This window comes from Canis aureus, chromosome 21, assembly GCF_053574225.1.
Source record: "Canis aureus isolate CA01 chromosome 21, VMU_Caureus_v.1.0, whole genome shotgun sequence".
NCBI lineage: Eukaryota > Metazoa > Chordata > Mammalia > Carnivora > Canidae > Canis > Canis aureus.
Window position 1 is genome coordinate 3,069,197 of NC_135631.1, and position 16,205 is coordinate 3,085,401.

Below are 16,205 nucleotides of genomic sequence, written 5' to 3' on the forward strand. Positions count from 1 at the left end.
GTTGTTCTAGGGCTCTTTCGGGAAGGCCAGGATGCTTAGGTCCTTAAAGGAGTCTGCTAGTGCCTGGCTCCTCCCGGCTAGGGACGGGGGAGGGGCGCCTGCCGGCAGGAGGCCCATTAGCCAGTTAAGTGCTCCCAGGGAGGGGGGGACGGAGCTGCTGCAGGAGGGCATGAGGCGAAGTGAGGGCAGAGGGGGGTGGGGTGGGAGTGGCTTTTCCAGCACCCATCTGGGTGCTGCTGGAGTGTGGAAGGGGTCAGGCTCTGCGCCCCGGCCCCTGCCCCGCCCTCCCGCGGTCCCCTCGCCCGCGCGCCTCCGAAAGCGAAGCGGCCTGGCGCCCTCCCAGTCTTCAGCAGCGCCCGCTACGCCAGTCCCTCTGGCTGCACCCCTAACAAGCACCCTGGCCCTAAGCTCTCGCCTCCATCCCCAGGCGAGTCCGGAGAGGCTCTGCCCGCCCCCTCCCCTTTCTGGCTGCAGTCGCCGCCCCGGCCGCCAGGGGGAGCCGCCGCCGCGGGGCGGGCGGGCCGACGCGGGTGGGAGGGGCGGGGCCGCAGCTGCCCCGCCCCCGCCCCGCCCCGCCCGGGCCCCGCCGCTTCTCCGGTGCGTCCCGGACAGACTGGGCGGGCGCTGACGCCGCGGGGCCGGAGCGGGCCGCGCGGGAGCGCGCGGAGGGAGCGGCGGCGCCGTCGGTCCTCGTCGGGGCTCCGAGGGTCCCCGACTCGCCCCCGGCCGGCCATGGCGGGCGCCAGGCCCGGCGTCCACGCGCTGCAGCTGGAGCCGCCCACCGTGGTGGAGACCCTGCGGCGCGGGAGCAAGTTCATCAAATGGGACGAGGTAAGCGCGGGGAGCCCCCGCTTCCACCCAGTTCCTGGGACTCCCTCGCTCGAGCTCAGACGCCGGGGACCCTCACCGAGCCAGGCCCGGCCACGGCGCCCCCCCGCCCCGAAGCCACCCCGGCTGTGCTCCGGAAACTTGAGTCCCCAGCGTGCCCGTGATGAAGACTTTGTCCCCCACGCCCGTCCTTTCAGCTCTGGAAAACTGGGCTTTCTGCTCTGTGGCCCGGAGACTTCGAACCCCGGTGGATCCCGGCCCCCCACCCCCTTTTCACACGTCCTTCCCACCCCTCCCTGCCTGACGGTCTAGTTCTGGTTCCCCCCAACCCTGGCCTGGTCCCCAGACCGCTGCCTGGCACTGGACTGTGCCTGAGGGATCCTGGACCCCAGCCGGGCTCAGCGCTCCCCGGTTCTTCCTCGTGCCCTAGCCCGAACATTGTGCTTCATTCATCACTTCTTCACCCTCTTCTAGCTGCACCCCTTTGCCCTGCTTCAGGAGCCCATCCCAGCTCTCTGTTCGGGAGGGAGCACCAAGTGACCCCCTAGTGGAGGAGTCTTGGCCCCCACAAGTTCCTCCACCCCTGGAGAACTTTGTTCTCCATTTCTTAGCATCAGGGACTTTGAACCCCAATAAATCCTTGCCCCCCCTTTCTACCTGCCCTGCCCCTGGGGCTTCCCAGATGCCGCGGCCTCCACCTGCGGCTCCCCGTCCCGTCCCGCACCCCACCCTCGTCTTTACACAGTCCCCTCCTCTGCCCCCTGGGCCCCTCCTTCCCCAGGAGGGCCTCCACCCGGCCTGCCTGAGGTTCCCCGCTGCTCCTTCCCAGTCAGGCCGGAGGCCTGGAAGACTCTGGGTTCCTTTCCGGCTGGGTGGGGCGGGTAGGCGTGGGAGCCGGGGGGAGGGGCTGGGGGCGTGGCCTGAGGCAGCAGGTGTGCCTTAGAGGGGTGCCTGGGAGCTCCAGAGACCGGGGAGACCCTTCTCCCCAGGCCTGCGTGCAGGGAAAAGTTTCTCCTTTTCTTTCCAGAGTGATAAACCCAAATAAGGAAGTGGAAACTGGGAGAGGGCCCTGGGGGTGGGGTGGGGGTTGCTGACTGAGACTTAGGGCTGAAGAGCAGGGGGCCTGGGCTGGTTTTGAAGGCCAGATACCCAGGGAGGGGCAGGGGAGGGTCCTGGGGTCAGTACCCATAGAACTCCCCCCTCTCGAGCCAAGCTGCGGGGCAGGACTGGGAATTCCAGAGGGGCTGAGGATGGGTGTCGGCACCATGAGGCCAGAAGGCGCAGGCACCCCCAAAGTTCCAAGGCCTCCTGGCCTTTGTAAAAAAAGAGATGGGTGGGGCTGGTGCAAACCCCAATTCTCCAGAAAAGGAAACTGAGTCTGGAGAGTGGAGACTAATCCCAGTCCCCACAGTGGGGTTGCAGCTAAGGCCAGGAACTGGGAACCTCGCCGGGGTCCCGCTGCCTTCCTTCCCAGGCTTCTGGACTCTGGAGCCATACCGCCTGCGAGCAAATCCTAGCGCCTCATCTTGACCTTAAGCCAGCCACCTAACCTGCCTGAGCTCAGGCTCCTCATCTGTTAAATGGGAGCAATAGTAGCACCTACTTCATCGTGAGATCGTTAGCTCCTAGAGGGCCACTTGGCCCTGAGGACCGCCCCACTCTGCCCCCCCATCCGCTGGTCCTGAGTCACACGGGTGGCCCTGGGAGCCTGCCAGCGACCAGAATCCGCCTCAAAATGGGGGTGGCCTACCCTTCCCTGCCCTCCTGCCAGCCATAGGGCTGTTTGAGGGAAGACAGAATTCACCATCCAGGCCCAAGGGCAGAGAGAGTCCCCTTCTGGGGAGATTCAGTCTGTATTCTGTAAGACGTGAGCTGCAGGACTGAAGCTCCAGTGGGGTGCAGGGTTGGGGGTCATGGGCTTTGAGACAGGCGTAAGGGCTGCTCTGAGGAACCCAAAAGCTGTAGAAGTCAGACTTCTGAACCCTCTGCTTTCATCCTGTAAATATTCTCGAGGGGGCTTCAGAGTGCTCTGACCACCAGGGAGCTGCCAAACCCTCTGAGGAAATTGAACCCAGGACTGGGGGCTGGGGAGGCCTCCCCAAGGAGGTGGGTCAGATTTCATGGGTTTGAGAAGGAAGGAGAGAAAGGCTATCCCAGCAAAGGAACAACAATGTAAAAGCTAGAGGAGGGGAAAGATAGTGGTCCGAGTGATGGAGCCCTAGGGTCAGACAGGTGAGACTGGGAGGGGCCCTGGGATCCCAGATGTCACTCCAGGGACAGTTGCGTGAGCTTTATCCCAAGGACTGTAGGGAACCTTCCATAAGGGACCTGTGGGCTGGATGAGGCTTCATCTTCATTCACTAGCAGAAACACTGGGGTGGAGGGCCTGAGGGGAGTCCAGGGCCCAAGCCTAGGCTACAGGCCTCACTCATCCCTGCCTTCCCGTCCCGTCCCCAGGAGACCTCCAGTCGGAACCTGGTAACCCTGCGTGTGGATTCCAATGGCTTCTTTCTATACTGGACTGGACCCAACATGGTGAGGGTGGGCACTGGTACAGCTTGCTCAAGTCTAGGGGCCCTGGCCCAGACCCCCAAACCCCTCCTACCCGCCCAGGAGGGTGGGGCCCAGCTGCTGGCTGACCTCTCCCATGACTCCCTGGACAGGAAGTGCTAAGGGTGGGGGCTGAGGCTGGGGCTACAGGAGGTGGGGGGACCCTGGGTGGAGATCTTGGGGGCCTTGCCTGGCTCTTGCCTCATAGCCTCTCAGACCTACCCTGGTGTCTGGTTTCCCCAGGAGGTGGACACACTGGACATTAGTTCCATCAGGGACACGCGAACAGGTCGTTACTCCCGCCTGCCAAAGGTGAGCAATGGGGCCTGAGCTGAGGATGGCTGTGAGGGCTTGAGGGATGGAGACACCTCTCTTTACCCTTGGCTTTCAACTACTCAGGACCCCAAGATCCGGGAGGTGCTGGGCTTTGGGGGCCCTGATACCCGACTAGAGGAGAAGTTGATGACGGTGGTGGCCGGGCCAGACCCGGTGAATACAACATTCTTGAACTTCATGGCTGTGCAGGATGACACAGCCAAGGTGAGCTAGGGCCCAAGGGTTGGGCCTAGGGAGCCACCACCTCACTTGCCGAGTCAGCCATCACTTAGCGTCTGTTGTGCACCAGGCTGTTCTCTGCCCCTATTTCTAACCATCCTCTGACAAAGCAGAATTTAAGCACTCACTGTGGATCATACCCGATTCTGAGTGTGGGCTGGGGCTGGGCCAACCTCTCTGTTCCCCATTCACCCCCCACCCCCACCCTCACCCAGTCTCGTGACCCCTCAGGTCTGGGCCGAGGAGCTGTTCAAGCTGGCTATGAACATCCTGGCTCAGAACGCCTCCAGGAATACCTTCCTGCGGAAAGCGTGAGTCCTCGGCCTGCCTACGGGGTATTGGGGGTTCAGGTGGCCATGCCCAGCATGTGACCCTTCTGCCTGCCTCCCCAGATACACCAAGCTGAAGCTGCAGGTGAACCAGGATGGACGGATCCCGGTTAAGAAGTGAGTATTCTTTCCTTCAGCACCTTCTTCTGCTCCCACCTTGGTGACCTTCACCCCCATGACTCTGACCCCTCTCACTTGCTCAGTATCCTGAAGATGTTTTCAGCAGATAAAAAGCGAGTGGAGACCGCACTAGAATCCTGTGGCCTCAATTTCAACCGGGTGAGGAGGCAGGGGCAACATAGGGTATCTGGTCTTTTGGGGCTGGCTGCCCCTGGGTTCTCACCCGACATGTCTGACCCCCAGAGTGAATCCATCCGGCCCGATGAGTTTTCCTTGGAAATCTTTGAGCGGTTCCTGAATAAGTTGTGTCTGCGGCCGGACATTGACAAGATCCTGCTAGAGATGTGAGTGGGGCTGGGCCCACCTCCGAGCGCCTGGTGCTCTCTGGCCTCTACTGGCATTCCTTCTAGCACAGTGAGGGGAAGCAGAACTATTGAGGGTCCCAGTGTGCTGGGGCTGGGGTTGGGGTTGGGTCTATGCTGGGAACTGCTCTGTGCTGGGCCTTTGCCGGGGTTACTTTCATCAGCCTATGCATGGGTGGGGGACCGAGCAGCTTCAATGGACTGTGAGACTTGCCTAAGCTCATATAGCAAGTGACCCCTGGAGCTGAGGTTGGGTCTAGGGTCTGGAAGCAGGCATAGCAGGCCAAACACTTGGTGGCTTCCAAAGCCCTTGTTAATAGCAATGCCAGCACCTTAGGAGAGTGGTTAGGAGAGAGGATGGGAAAACAGGCCCAGAGTGGGCAGCCATTCGCTCAAGTCCCAATCAGCAGGTGCTAGAGCCTGGCCCAGACCTTCTGACTCCCGCTGCCAGGGTAAGCAGGGGCTGTTGAGGCTGCAGCCTCGCTCAGCTTCATACCCCTTCTAGAGGTGCTAAGGGCAAGCCATACCTGACGCTGGAGCAGCTCATGGACTTCATCAACCAGAAGCAACGGGACCCGAGGCTCAACGAAGTGCTGTACCCACCCCTGCGGCCCTCCCAGGCTCGGCTGCTCATTGAGAAGTATGAGCCCAACCAGCAGTTCCTGGAGCGAGGTGAGCCAGTGTGGATGGAGCCAGTTGGAGCTGCGGGAGTGGCAGCAGGAGCCCTAGCTGAGCCTGCTGACCTCACCCGTCCCCCAGATCAGATGTCCATGGAGGGCTTCAGCCGCTACCTGGGAGGTGAAGAGAATGGGATCCTGCCCCTGGAGGCCCTGGATCTGAGCGCTGACATGACCCAGCCACTCAGTGCCTATTTCATCAACTCCTCACACAACACCTATCTCACAGGTGAGTGAGCCATCCTTGGGCAGCTGGGGCAGTGGCCTCTGTGACCTCTGTCCTCCACCCTTTCCATGGCCTCCCTCCTTTTGGGGTGGCCAGTGAGAGGGATGCAGGTGGGGAACAGGCATCCCGCACCGACGGGGTTGGCAGGGGGAGCAGGGCTTCTCTGCATGGGCGCATATCCTGGGTGGTCTGGAAGGCTTCCCTGGGGAAGGGCTGAGGCCTTCGCTGGCTGGCCTATGATGAAGGAACACAGGACTCCTTGGTGGTCTTCAGCTGGAAGGAGGCCGGAGGCAGGGTGGGTGCTGGGGCAGGTAGAGGTGAGAGAGGGAGTGAGAGAAGGAGGCAGGGCTAGACCAGGGTGCTGAAGGGATTTGGATTTATCCTAAGTGGATGGGAAAGACTTTTTGGAGGGTGTTAATCAGGGGGGTGGTGAGACATGGTCAGTTTTGGGAAGAATGACAGCCAGGAGCTCTGCCGAGATTGGATGGGAGGCAGGCAGGGGCCCGCCATCCCTGGGCCAGAGGTGATGGAGGCTATAGCTGGGGGGGCAGGAGGGGCAGGTGTTTATCTGTCAGAGGGTGAGTCCTGGAGGAGGAACCAGTCAGCCAGCACTGCTGGATGCTGACTCTGCCCAGTTTGGACGGGGGCCAGGGGCTGGGGGGCAGGACATGGGCCCTGCCCTGGGGGATCTCAGGAGAGACAGCGCTGGTTCCACAGTGAATTAAGGAGCAATCAAGCGCTGGCCTGGCAGCATGCCAGGGCCGGGCTGGGCTGCCACGGGGGCCTGTGCATCTCCAGCATGGCTGGTTGGGCACAGGCCTGGGGAGGAGGGTGAGGAGCCGGGCTGGCCAGGCAGCTGTGGTGACAGAGCCTCGCCGCTAGCGGGGCAGCTGGCTGGGACCTCGTCGGTGGAGATGTACCGGCAGGCGCTGCTGTGGGGCTGCCGCTGTGTGGAGCTGGATGTGTGGAAAGGGCGGCCGCCGGAGGAGGAGCCCTTCATCACCCACGGCTTCACCATGACCACTGAGGTGCCGCTGAGAGATGTGCTCGAGGCCATTGCAGAAACCGCCTTCAAGACCTCACCCTATCCAGTCATCCTCTCCTTCGAGAATCACGTGGACTCGTGAGTGGGCCCCTGAACCTGTGCGATCGGGCCAAAGGGAAGTGTTGGACCGTTCCTGTGACCTCTGACCCTGAAGGCCTTTGATCTACCCTGGGGACATTGGCTTCACCCCCAGGAACCTCTGACCTTTGATCTTGGCCCCACAGAGCGAAGCAGCAGGCCAAGATGGCCGAGTACTGCCGTTCCATCTTTGGGGACGCGCTGCTCATCGACCCACTGGACAAGTACCCGGTATGAGGGCTTGGAGCTGTGGCAGGGCATGGGGGCGGTGGTGAGGGCACCCAGCAGGTGCTCACCTGTCCGTGCCCACAGCTGGCCCCAGGTGTCCCCCTGCCCAGCCCCCAGGACCTGATGGGCCGCATCCTGGTGAAGAACAAGAAGCGACACCAGCCCAGCACTGGTGTCCCCAACAGCTCTGTGCGCAAGCGGCCGCTGGAGCAGAGCAACTCGGCCCTGAGCGAGAGCTCTGCCGCCACTGACCCCTCCTCACCTCAGCTTGGTATGGCCCCTCCCTGCCCAGCCTTCAGCCCTGATCCTGACCCTGAACTCTCCCCTCACAGGGCCCTACCTCCCTGGTGACCCTCCTTCTGCTCCCAACCTGACGCTCCCTCCTCACCAAGCCCCTCAGCTGAGGATGGGACCTCTGACCCCTGACCCTGGCACTGACCTCACTGAACTACCCCCCAACTGGATTTGGTTCTCTCCAATTCCTGATCCCTCGACCTCAGCCTCCCACCCCTCACAAAGCCCTCTCCACCAGATTATAACTGAATTCTAACCTCTGACCTCAGTGAACCACATACATCCTCATGCTTTGGTTGTGACCCTCAGACCTCGGACCCTTGTCCTGTGACCTCCACTGAGTCTATCTACCCATTGGGTTATAATTTTAGTTAACTCTCTGACCTCTCACTTCATTGAAGTCCTCCATACATCTGACCCCTGACCTCTCACTTCATGAAGCCTCCTCATTGGCTGTGGCTCTGATGGATGCCTAACTTGGAACCCCGTGTCATCTTTTACCTCCCACTGCCAAGGCCATTGTACCCCAGGCCCTGGCTTCTCGCCCTTCTGAGCCACCCTGCCTACCTCTCTAATGGCTAGAACTCTGGGCCCTGACCCTTGAGCCATGACCCCCATACTCCTGGCTTTAATCCCATCCAACTCCTGACCTCTGTTCTCTCCCCCAGCCACACTGTCCTGAGATTACTCCTTGACCTCCCGCGCCGAGTCGCCTCTGTGCACACTGGCCACGATCCCTCCTGACTCCCTGAGTGTTTGTGTTTGTCCTGACCCCCTGTGGCGCTCTCCTCTGCAGGGTCCCCCAGCTCTGAGAGCTGCCCAGGCCTGAGCAATGGGGAAGAGGTGGGCCTGGAGAAGCCTAGCCTGGAGCCTCAGAAGTCTCTAGGCGAGGATGGGCTCCCACGGGGCCCCAACACTCTTGGATCTGCTGACCGTGAGGATGAGGAAGAAGAGGAGGAAGAGGAGGAACAGGCAGATCCTAAAAAGCCAACCTCAGATGAGGTTAGCCCCAAAGGCGGGAAGAGGCAGAGGGAGCACGTACTCATTACCCCAGCATTTGCTGAGCACATACTGAGTGCCAGGCACAGTGCTGTGTGCTGGGTCTCGTCACATTCAGTGTTATCCCTGCTCTTCTGGAGTCTGTAGGGTGTGTGTACACACACGGGGGGGAGAAGGGGTCTTAGGTAAACAGGCATGGGAGCAAGTGAACTTACGCTTGTGACTGGACTGGGGAGGGGTGAATTAGGATGTGGAATTGGAGGGAAGAGGGGGAGACCGACCTGGGCAGGGAGGTTGGGCGATTGGACCTGAGCAAGAGGGACCCCATGTGCAAAGGCCCTGTGGCAGGACTGGAAGGTACCTGAAGGGGCAGTATCAGGCAAAGGAGTGTTGAGTTCTGAGGAGTGGAGGTGACAGAAATGTGAGGTCAAATTTAGGAGGGCCCAGCGTGAGGAAGGGCGTGGGCAGGGGTGGCCAAGCTCAGCATGGCAGGTGTGGAGTTCGAGGCTCCTGGTGGGCCCCCGGAGAGGAGATGGCAACGTAGTATTTGGAGATAATGGCTCATCTGCCTGGGAATAGTTGAGTCCCTGGGGTTGGGTGAGGAGTTCTAGCTTCCAGGGATCAGGGAGGCAGGAGGCAAAAGAGGAAGGTGGGGTCCAGGGCAAGGCCCCAGAGGGAAGTCCTTGGGGCAGATGGGGCCAGGACTGTGGGCCACTGGGCAGTGTGATTGCAGAGGTAGGCAGAGGGTCAGCACCTCCTTCCTGAGTGAGGGGGCAAGTGAGGGAACTTCCAGCTGATGTTTGGCGGATGTTACTTTCATGGCCCCGCTGACCCTTTGTTTGGGGGCCACAGGGCACTGCCAGCAGTGAGGTCAATGCCACTGAGGAAATGTCAACACTCGTCAACTACATTGAGCCTGTCAAGTTCAAGTCCTTTGAGGCTGCTCGAAGTGAGTGGGGAAGGAGATGGTGGGAATAGGAGCCAGCCCAGCTTTTCCAGACCTGACTCCGTCCTGTTCCTCACCCTGCAGAAAGGAACAAATGCTTTGAGATGTCATCCTTCGTCGAAACCAAGGCCATGGAGCAACTGACCAAGAGCCCCATGGAGTTTGTGGAGTATCTTTCCACATTGCCAGGGCTGGCAGACCAGGGTGGGGGTGCTCAGAGACCGGCTCAGATGTTCTGAGCCCACTTATGCCACCTGTACAGGGTCCTGACGCTCCAGCACTCTGGTCTGGGTTTGGGGTTAGCCTAGGAAACCGCACAGGGCCCCGGTCAAGAGGCGGGGGCCAGAAGGGCATCTTGAGCAAAGGCCGGGAAGTGGGTTGACAGGAACCGAGGATGGGCCTGGAGTGCTGCCCGGGGGGCGGGGACCGGTAAATGGCATGGCCCCTGACTGCCAACCTCAGATACAATAAACAGCAGCTCAGCCGCATCTACCCTAAGGGTACCCGCGTGGACTCATCCAACTACATGCCCCAGCTCTTTTGGAACGTGGGCTGCCAGCTTGTTGCACTCAACTTCCAGACCCTGGGTGAGAGCACTGACCTGCCTCAACTCCCTGGACTCCTCCAGCCTCCCTGACTCCTCTGCTCTGTGATCCTGCTAACGTTGTCCAAAGGGACCTCTGTATCTAATCCCAGATCTCCACCCAACCAGGACTTTGGCAAACCTCCACTCCTGGCCTTGGCTGACCCCAGACCTTTTCCCTGTCTGATCTTTCCCGAGTCTGGACTGCTGAGCCCATCTGATCTGACCCAATGCTCCCTGGTCTTCCCTCTGCACTGAACCATCCTTCTGACTCCTCACCTTATTGGCTTTTCTGGCCCTTTGCCTTCCCGGTATCCCCCCACCCCCCCCAGATGTGGCAATGCAGCTCAACGCAGGCGTGTTCGAGTACAATGGGCGCAGTGGCTATCTGCTCAAACCTGAGTTTATGCGGCGGCCAGACAAGTCCTTCGATCCTTTCACCGAAGTCATTGTGGATGGCATTGTGGCCAATGCCTTGCGGGTCAAGGTAGGGCCACGGGGGGCTCTGGCAGGCTGTCCTAGGAGTGGGACACGTGGCAGTCACCTTACCCTCCTGCTCCTGCCCTGCCCGCCCCCACCAGGTGATCTCGGGGCAGTTCCTGTCCGACAGGAAGGTGGGCATCTATGTGGAGGTGGACATGTTTGGCCTCCCCGTTGACACGCGGCGCAAGTACCGTACTCGGACCTCTCAAGGGAACTCATTCAACCCTGTGTGGGATGAGGAACCTTTTGACTTCCCCAAGGTGAGCTTGGCGCCTGCACCTGCCCTGCCAGGCTCTCTCGGTCGGGGGAGGAGGAAGCAGGCGCAATGGTAGTGCTCGCGGGTTGGAAGGCAGGGGGGCCGGGGGACCTCAAGCCTGGGTCTGTCAAGCCCATGTAGGCCCTGCATGTGCCAGGGTCAGGCTCAGGCTCCTTGCCCTCTGCAGGCTTGCAGAAGAGAATGAGAGAGTGAGACAGCAGGAGGGCCTGCAGCCCCCCAGTGAGGAGGGGGGTGCAGCCCGCCCTGCCTTCCAGGCAGGAAGGACTTGACTGGGATCACAGCCAAAAGCACCCACCAGCTCTTCCCCCTGCCTCCCCAAAGGACTGGACCCCGCTGGGGTGGCTGTGGCCTCAGGCGCAGACCCTGGCTCACAGTACAGTTTCTAACTTGGCAGTGACCAGGCCTGTCCCAGCATAGTGGTGCCTGCAGGGGTCTGCCTGTTTTCTCCGCTGCTCACCATCCATTTGGCCAGGCCGTGGAGGTGTGGGTCTGCCACCGGCTCAGCAGCAATATTGACTGATGGGCAGTCATGAGGTCACCTTGTCTGAGGGTCCACTGGAGTGTTGGCCTTAGCAGCTGTGGTCAGTTGTGGCTCAGTGGACACAGTGGTTGTGGGTCAGCTGCATAGCTCAGCACCAGTCTGGGCCCTCAGGTGGTGCTACCCACGCTGGCTTCGCTGCGCATCGCGGCCTTTGAGGAAGGCGGCAAGTTTGTGGGGCATCGGATTCTGCCTGTCTCTGCCATCCGCTCAGGTGAGGCCGTCTGGGCTCTGGCAAGCACAGGGGCAGTGTGTGGGAGGACCTAGCCGGGCTCAGCCACCTTGCTCTCTGGTCCTCACAGGGTACCACTACATCTGTCTGCGGAACGAGGCCAACCAGCCACTTTGCCTGCCAGCCCTGCTCATCTACACTGAAGCCTCCGACTATATTCCTGATGACCACCAGGGTGAGCTGGGGGAGCAGGGGGACGCAGGCCAGGCGGGGTAGGGGACAGGGGTGCAAACAGGGTCTGGCAGTGGTTCAGCCAGATGGCCCCGATGGAGGGTGGTAAACAGACCAGAGGGCAGGTTCTGTGGTCTCGCCATGAAACCAGAACAATGGGGAAGGTATGGCCTTGGGGGTTGTGTCTCTGAAACCCTTGCCTTCTGCCCCCATCTAGACTACGCAGAGGCCCTGATCAACCCCATCAAGCATGTCAGCCTGATGGACCAGAGGGCCAAGCAGTTGGCCGCCCTCATTGGGGAGAGTGAGGTGAGCCAGGGCAGGTCAGGAATGGGGAGGCAACAGGCTCAGGCTGACCTGGACCCTAGGGACTTCCGGGAAGGGGTGTGGTGTGGTGGGCAAGTTGGTGGAGGGCAGTGAGGGCTGATCTCTGGGCCGGGGCCTGGTGGAGCACCCTGCAGCTTTCTCCTTGCCCCTGCACTGTCCCATTCCAGGCCTGGCTGGTGGTCTGGCTCCTCTCACCGAGGAGGGCTGTTCACTGCCTTACTATAGATGCCGACTTGATGCATTTACTCACACCCTCTACCTGGGGGTTGGTTCCTCTTTCTGGCTTCTGTCATCCAGACCAGATAATAAAGCCAAGTGAATTCTGAATGCCAGGTCTCCGCCTGGCTCTTTTCACCCACTTAACTCACATAATCCCCTGCACCACCTGAGTCTGGTCCTGCCACCCCAGTGTAGAGGTGGGAACACTGAGGCTCTCTACCGGAGGGCCTCCAGCCCTGAGCTCTGCCTCCAGCACCGGCCCTTCCGCTGGTGTGGGGCTTCTGGCCTCTCTGATTCTGACTCAGTGGGCTCAGCAGCCTTGGGTTACTGTCCACATTTTAAGGAGGTGGAAACTACCCGTTCTGCATGTGAGAGCCTTTTGGGACAGACCGAGGCTGGCACTTCCCCAGCTGCAACAGGGTCAGGGTCAAAGCTGAAACGCAGGGTTCGGCTGCCTCACCAGAGCAGTTAGAAGCCAAAGAAGCTTTTAAAACATGGGGTCCTGGGAGCCATGAGATGGGTAGTGGCTTCTGTGGGGAGGGGTCAGGAGCAGAGGCTTGCCTGCACATCCAGACCTGGTCCCATGGGGCCTGTGACAGGCAGAGAGAGAGAGGCTGCATGGAGCTGTTAGCAGGAGAGGCTGGTGCCCACTCTGCGGTCACTTCCTTCGATGATTTAATCAGGAGCCAAGCAACAAGGAAGATGAGCAGCTGTGGGCAAGGGCGGAGGGGACTCCGAGAGGGGAGGAAATTTGGGGTGGGGCCAAGGCTTTCCTGAACAATCTAGAAGTTCCTGAGCACATGCAACGGGGCGTGGCATCCTAGAGACACAGTCTCCTATTACCTTTCCCACAACCCACATGGAAAAGGAGTTTAGAAATGCTTATTTTAGTCCTCTTATTTCTCTTGAAGTTGTTCCAACAGCCCAATATCATAGACGAGGAGCCCAGGCCAAACGGGCCAAGGGAAGCCAACCAGGGGCACTGGGGAGCCCCGGGAGGTTAGAACAGCATTTTTGAAAGAGCCTTCTGCTTTCTCAGGCTCAGGCCAGCCCAGAGACATGCCAGGAGACTCCGTCTCAGCAGCCGGGGTCCCAGGTGACCCCAAACCCTACACCTAGCCCCCTGGACACACCCCCGCGCCGGCCCCCAGGCCCTGCCACAGCCCCTACCAGCCCCTCCCTCAGCAGCCCAGGTAAGGGGCAGCCCAGGTCTGGGGGGTGATGGGGGTGCAGGGTGGGGGGATTGCCACCATATTCTACTCTCCCTGGGCCCCTCACAGTCCTGCCTCCGCTTTCCTCCCCAGGGCAGCGGGATGACCTCATCGCCAGCCTCCTCTCAGGTGTGGGGCAGGGCTGTTTTGCAGGGAGTGGGGCAGCCCCCCCCCAAGGCCTGTGCCTGCCCCAGCCCCGCTCACCTTTGCCCCATTGCTCACAGAGGTGGCCCCAATCCCGCTGGAGGAGCTCCGAGGCCATAAGGCGCTGGTGAAGCTCCAGAACCGGCAAGAACGAGAGCTGCGGGAGCTACATAAGAAGCACCAGCGGAAGGCCGTCGCCCTCACCCGCCGGCTGCTTGAGGGCCTGGCTCAGGCCCGGGCGGAGAGCAGGTGCCGGCATCGGCCAGGTGTCCTGTGAGTGTCACACCTGCCTGCAGGTGGGGCAGTGTGCGCTGGTGTGAATATGAGGGTTCGTGCACAGTGAGGGGGTGATCCACCAGGGGACTGGGAGCATGGCGGGATGGCCAAGGGAGCTGCTCCTTGACCCCCAGAGAGTCAAGGTTTGGTGTGAGGAGGATCAAGGAGTCTTCCCACACTGGATCCCATCCTCTCTTCCTGGGAGCCAGGCCTCTTTCAAAGTCCCGCTGAGAGCGTGTATTTCCGGAGAACCTTGCCCATGCAGGCTCCCAGCATTTGCATGGACTTAATGGGCCTCGTTGGCATAAAAGACCCTGCCCACCCCCTGGCATCGCCCCCTACCCCCGCCCCGCCAAGCTGGTATCTACCACTGCCTATTGGGATATGCCCTGTCCATCATTGCCCTCCTGGCCCAGGTCCATGTGATGACCTGAGGATCACCCAGAGGGGTTCTTCCTACAGAGGCGGGGAGAACGAGAAGGAAGAGGGAGAAGAGGTAAAGCGGTATCAGGAGTTCCAGAAGAGACAGGTGCAGAGTCTGTTGGAGCTACGGGAGGCTCAGGTGGACACAGAGGCCGAGCGGAGGCTGGAGCACCTGAGACAGGTGAGGTGGACATGTGGCAGCAAGGGAGAGCCTGCCTCTGGGACAGACCGGGCATCAGCCTGTGTCACCTGCTGGCCACCTGTGTCCACAGGCTCAGCAGCGGCTCAGGGAAGTTGTCCTGGATGCTCACACAACTCAGTTCAAGAAGCTGAAGGAGATAAATGAGAGGTGACTGCCTGGTGCTGGGAGGAGAGGAGAGCCCCCAGATCTGCCACTGACCCTCTCTCCGCCCCTACGGGCTCTTCCAGGGAGAAGAAGGAATTGCAGAAGATTTTAGACAGGAAGCGCCACAACAGTATCTCAGAGGCCAAGACTAGGGAGAAACATAAGAAGGAGGCGTAAGGGCCCTGGGGCCAGGAGCTGCTGGGGGGCCAGGAGCCGCAGGGTGGGGCGGAGGGGGGAGCAGGTACTGAGCCCCCTCTGCTCACTGCAGGGAACTGACAGAGATTAACCGTCGGCACATCACTGAGTCGGTCAACTCCATCCGTCGGGTGAGTGAGGCTCAGATGCCACCCTAGCCCTCGCCCACCCCTCTCTTCCTTCAGTCATTAGAAACTTGTCTCCTCGGTGCCTGGCCTCTTGCTATGTTCCCCTAGAGGGGCTTCTAGACCTTTAGCCATAAGGGTCATTTCAGAACCCTGGCCCCACAGCCCTGGGAGCCTACACCTGCCTGACTTGCTTACGCCCCCTTGGCTGAGCCCAGTCCTCGACCCCGCCCCTGCCCCCCCTGCAGCTGGAGGAGGCCCAGAAGCAGCGGCAGGAACGCCTGGTGGCTGGGCAGCAGCAGGTCCTACAGCAGCTGGCTGAAGAGGAGCCCAAGGTGAGGCCATGGGTGAGGCAGGCAACAGGTGGGCAGGGTGCTGGGTGGCACAGTCTCGCTTGTCCTACTCCTCCTCCTCCTCCTCCCTAAGCTGCTGGCCCAGCTGGCCCAGGAGTGTCAGGAACATCGGGCAAGGCTGCCCCAGGAGATCCGCCAGAGCCTGCTGGGCGAGACACCGGAGGGGCTGGGGGACAGGCACCTGGTGGCCTGTGCCAGCAACGGTCACGCACCTGGGAGCAGCGGGCACCTGTCTGGCGCTGACTCAGAGAGCCAAGAGGAGAATACGAAGCTCTGAACTGGCTGAGCAAGAGGTGGCCACAGGATGGGTGCTGGGAGGGCAGGAAGCTAAGACACTAATGCTTTTTTTTTTTTTTTTAACTTTTTATCTTTAGAAATTTTATTTTTTTAAACTGGGGCAAGCACCCCACACTAACTCCCTCCCTTCACCTTCCTGGGGCCAGGAGTCCCCAGGCCCTCCTTCCTGTCTTTGGTCCTGAGGAAGGCACTGGGCCACTGTGGGCCACAAGGCTTTTGCCCCCATGAGACCCCTGCCCCAGAGTGGGAGCTCTCTCCCTCACTTCCCCAGGGAACACTGGCAGAGATTTTGAGCTCTGGGAAGTAGGGTGGGGGTCACATGCTTTCTCTATCCTTTGGAAATTTTTTTTATATGAATAAAAGTGGATTTCAGGGAACCTGTGTGCAGTGTGGTTGGCGGGGGGCAGCAGTTCTGTGGGGGACCCTGGACCCGGCTCGCCACCCTCCTGGGGCTTTGGTTTTCTCATCTATAAAATGGGCTGGTGGGCACTGTGGGGTTGAGGTCCTTGAGACCTCCTTGCCTGCATCCTGCAGATCTTCCCAATGACATGCCATCAGAGTCCCTGTGGCCTCCCCTAGGCTTTCCTGCCTTTATGCCCTCCAACCATGGCTCATCCTTCTTGCCACATACCCTGCTTCCATTACTTTTCTCCCTCCTGGGCTCTTCTTGTTCTCCCTTCAGAGGCTCAGGCCTCTGCTTCAGGAAGCCTTCCCTGCCCCCCCTTCCTGTCGCCTGATATGACCCAAGAACCCAACATCTTCCGCTGA

The 16,205-nt window shown here is 60.6% G+C and overlaps 1 protein-coding gene across 1 annotated transcript; it reads left to right on the forward strand.

The window, feature by feature from the left end:
* Nucleotides 1–656: 656 nt before the first annotated feature.
* PLCB3 (phospholipase C beta 3) lies at nucleotides 657–15,814 on the forward strand. Its single transcript, XM_077862183.1, has 31 exons — nucleotides 657–831; nucleotides 3,286–3,363; nucleotides 3,622–3,690; nucleotides 3,778–3,918; nucleotides 4,165–4,244; nucleotides 4,326–4,379; nucleotides 4,466–4,541; nucleotides 4,626–4,726; nucleotides 5,250–5,416; nucleotides 5,504–5,650; nucleotides 6,530–6,770; nucleotides 6,917–7,001; nucleotides 7,083–7,269; nucleotides 8,089–8,294; nucleotides 9,144–9,240; nucleotides 9,322–9,406; nucleotides 9,700–9,824; nucleotides 10,153–10,307; nucleotides 10,402–10,563; nucleotides 11,233–11,332; nucleotides 11,421–11,525; nucleotides 11,739–11,830; nucleotides 13,107–13,260; nucleotides 13,372–13,407; nucleotides 13,503–13,695; nucleotides 14,161–14,302; nucleotides 14,394–14,470; nucleotides 14,551–14,640; nucleotides 14,736–14,793; nucleotides 15,036–15,122; nucleotides 15,214–15,814. Exons 1-31 carry the CDS (start codon nucleotides 733–735, stop codon nucleotides 15,415–15,417), a joined length of 3,693 nt encoding a protein of 1,230 aa, XP_077718309.1. The 5' UTR covers nucleotides 657–732; the 3' UTR covers nucleotides 15,418–15,814.
* Nucleotides 15,815–16,205: the final 391 nt, after the last annotated feature.

Excerpts from the sequence above, each read along its gene's own strand:
- PLCB3 (XM_077862183.1), top strand. The coding sequence starts at position 733 with ATGGCGGGCGCCAGGCCCGGCGTCCACGCGCTGCAGCTGGAGCCGCCC. Across the intron at positions 10,308-10,401 it reads CCAATGCCTTGCGGGTCAAG|GTGATCTCGGGGCAGTTCCT; the intron begins GTAGGGCCACGG and ends CGCCCCCACCAG. Across the intron at positions 14,794-15,035 it reads CGGTCAACTCCATCCGTCGG|CTGGAGGAGGCCCAGAAGCA; the intron begins GTGAGTGAGGCT and ends CCCCCCCTGCAG.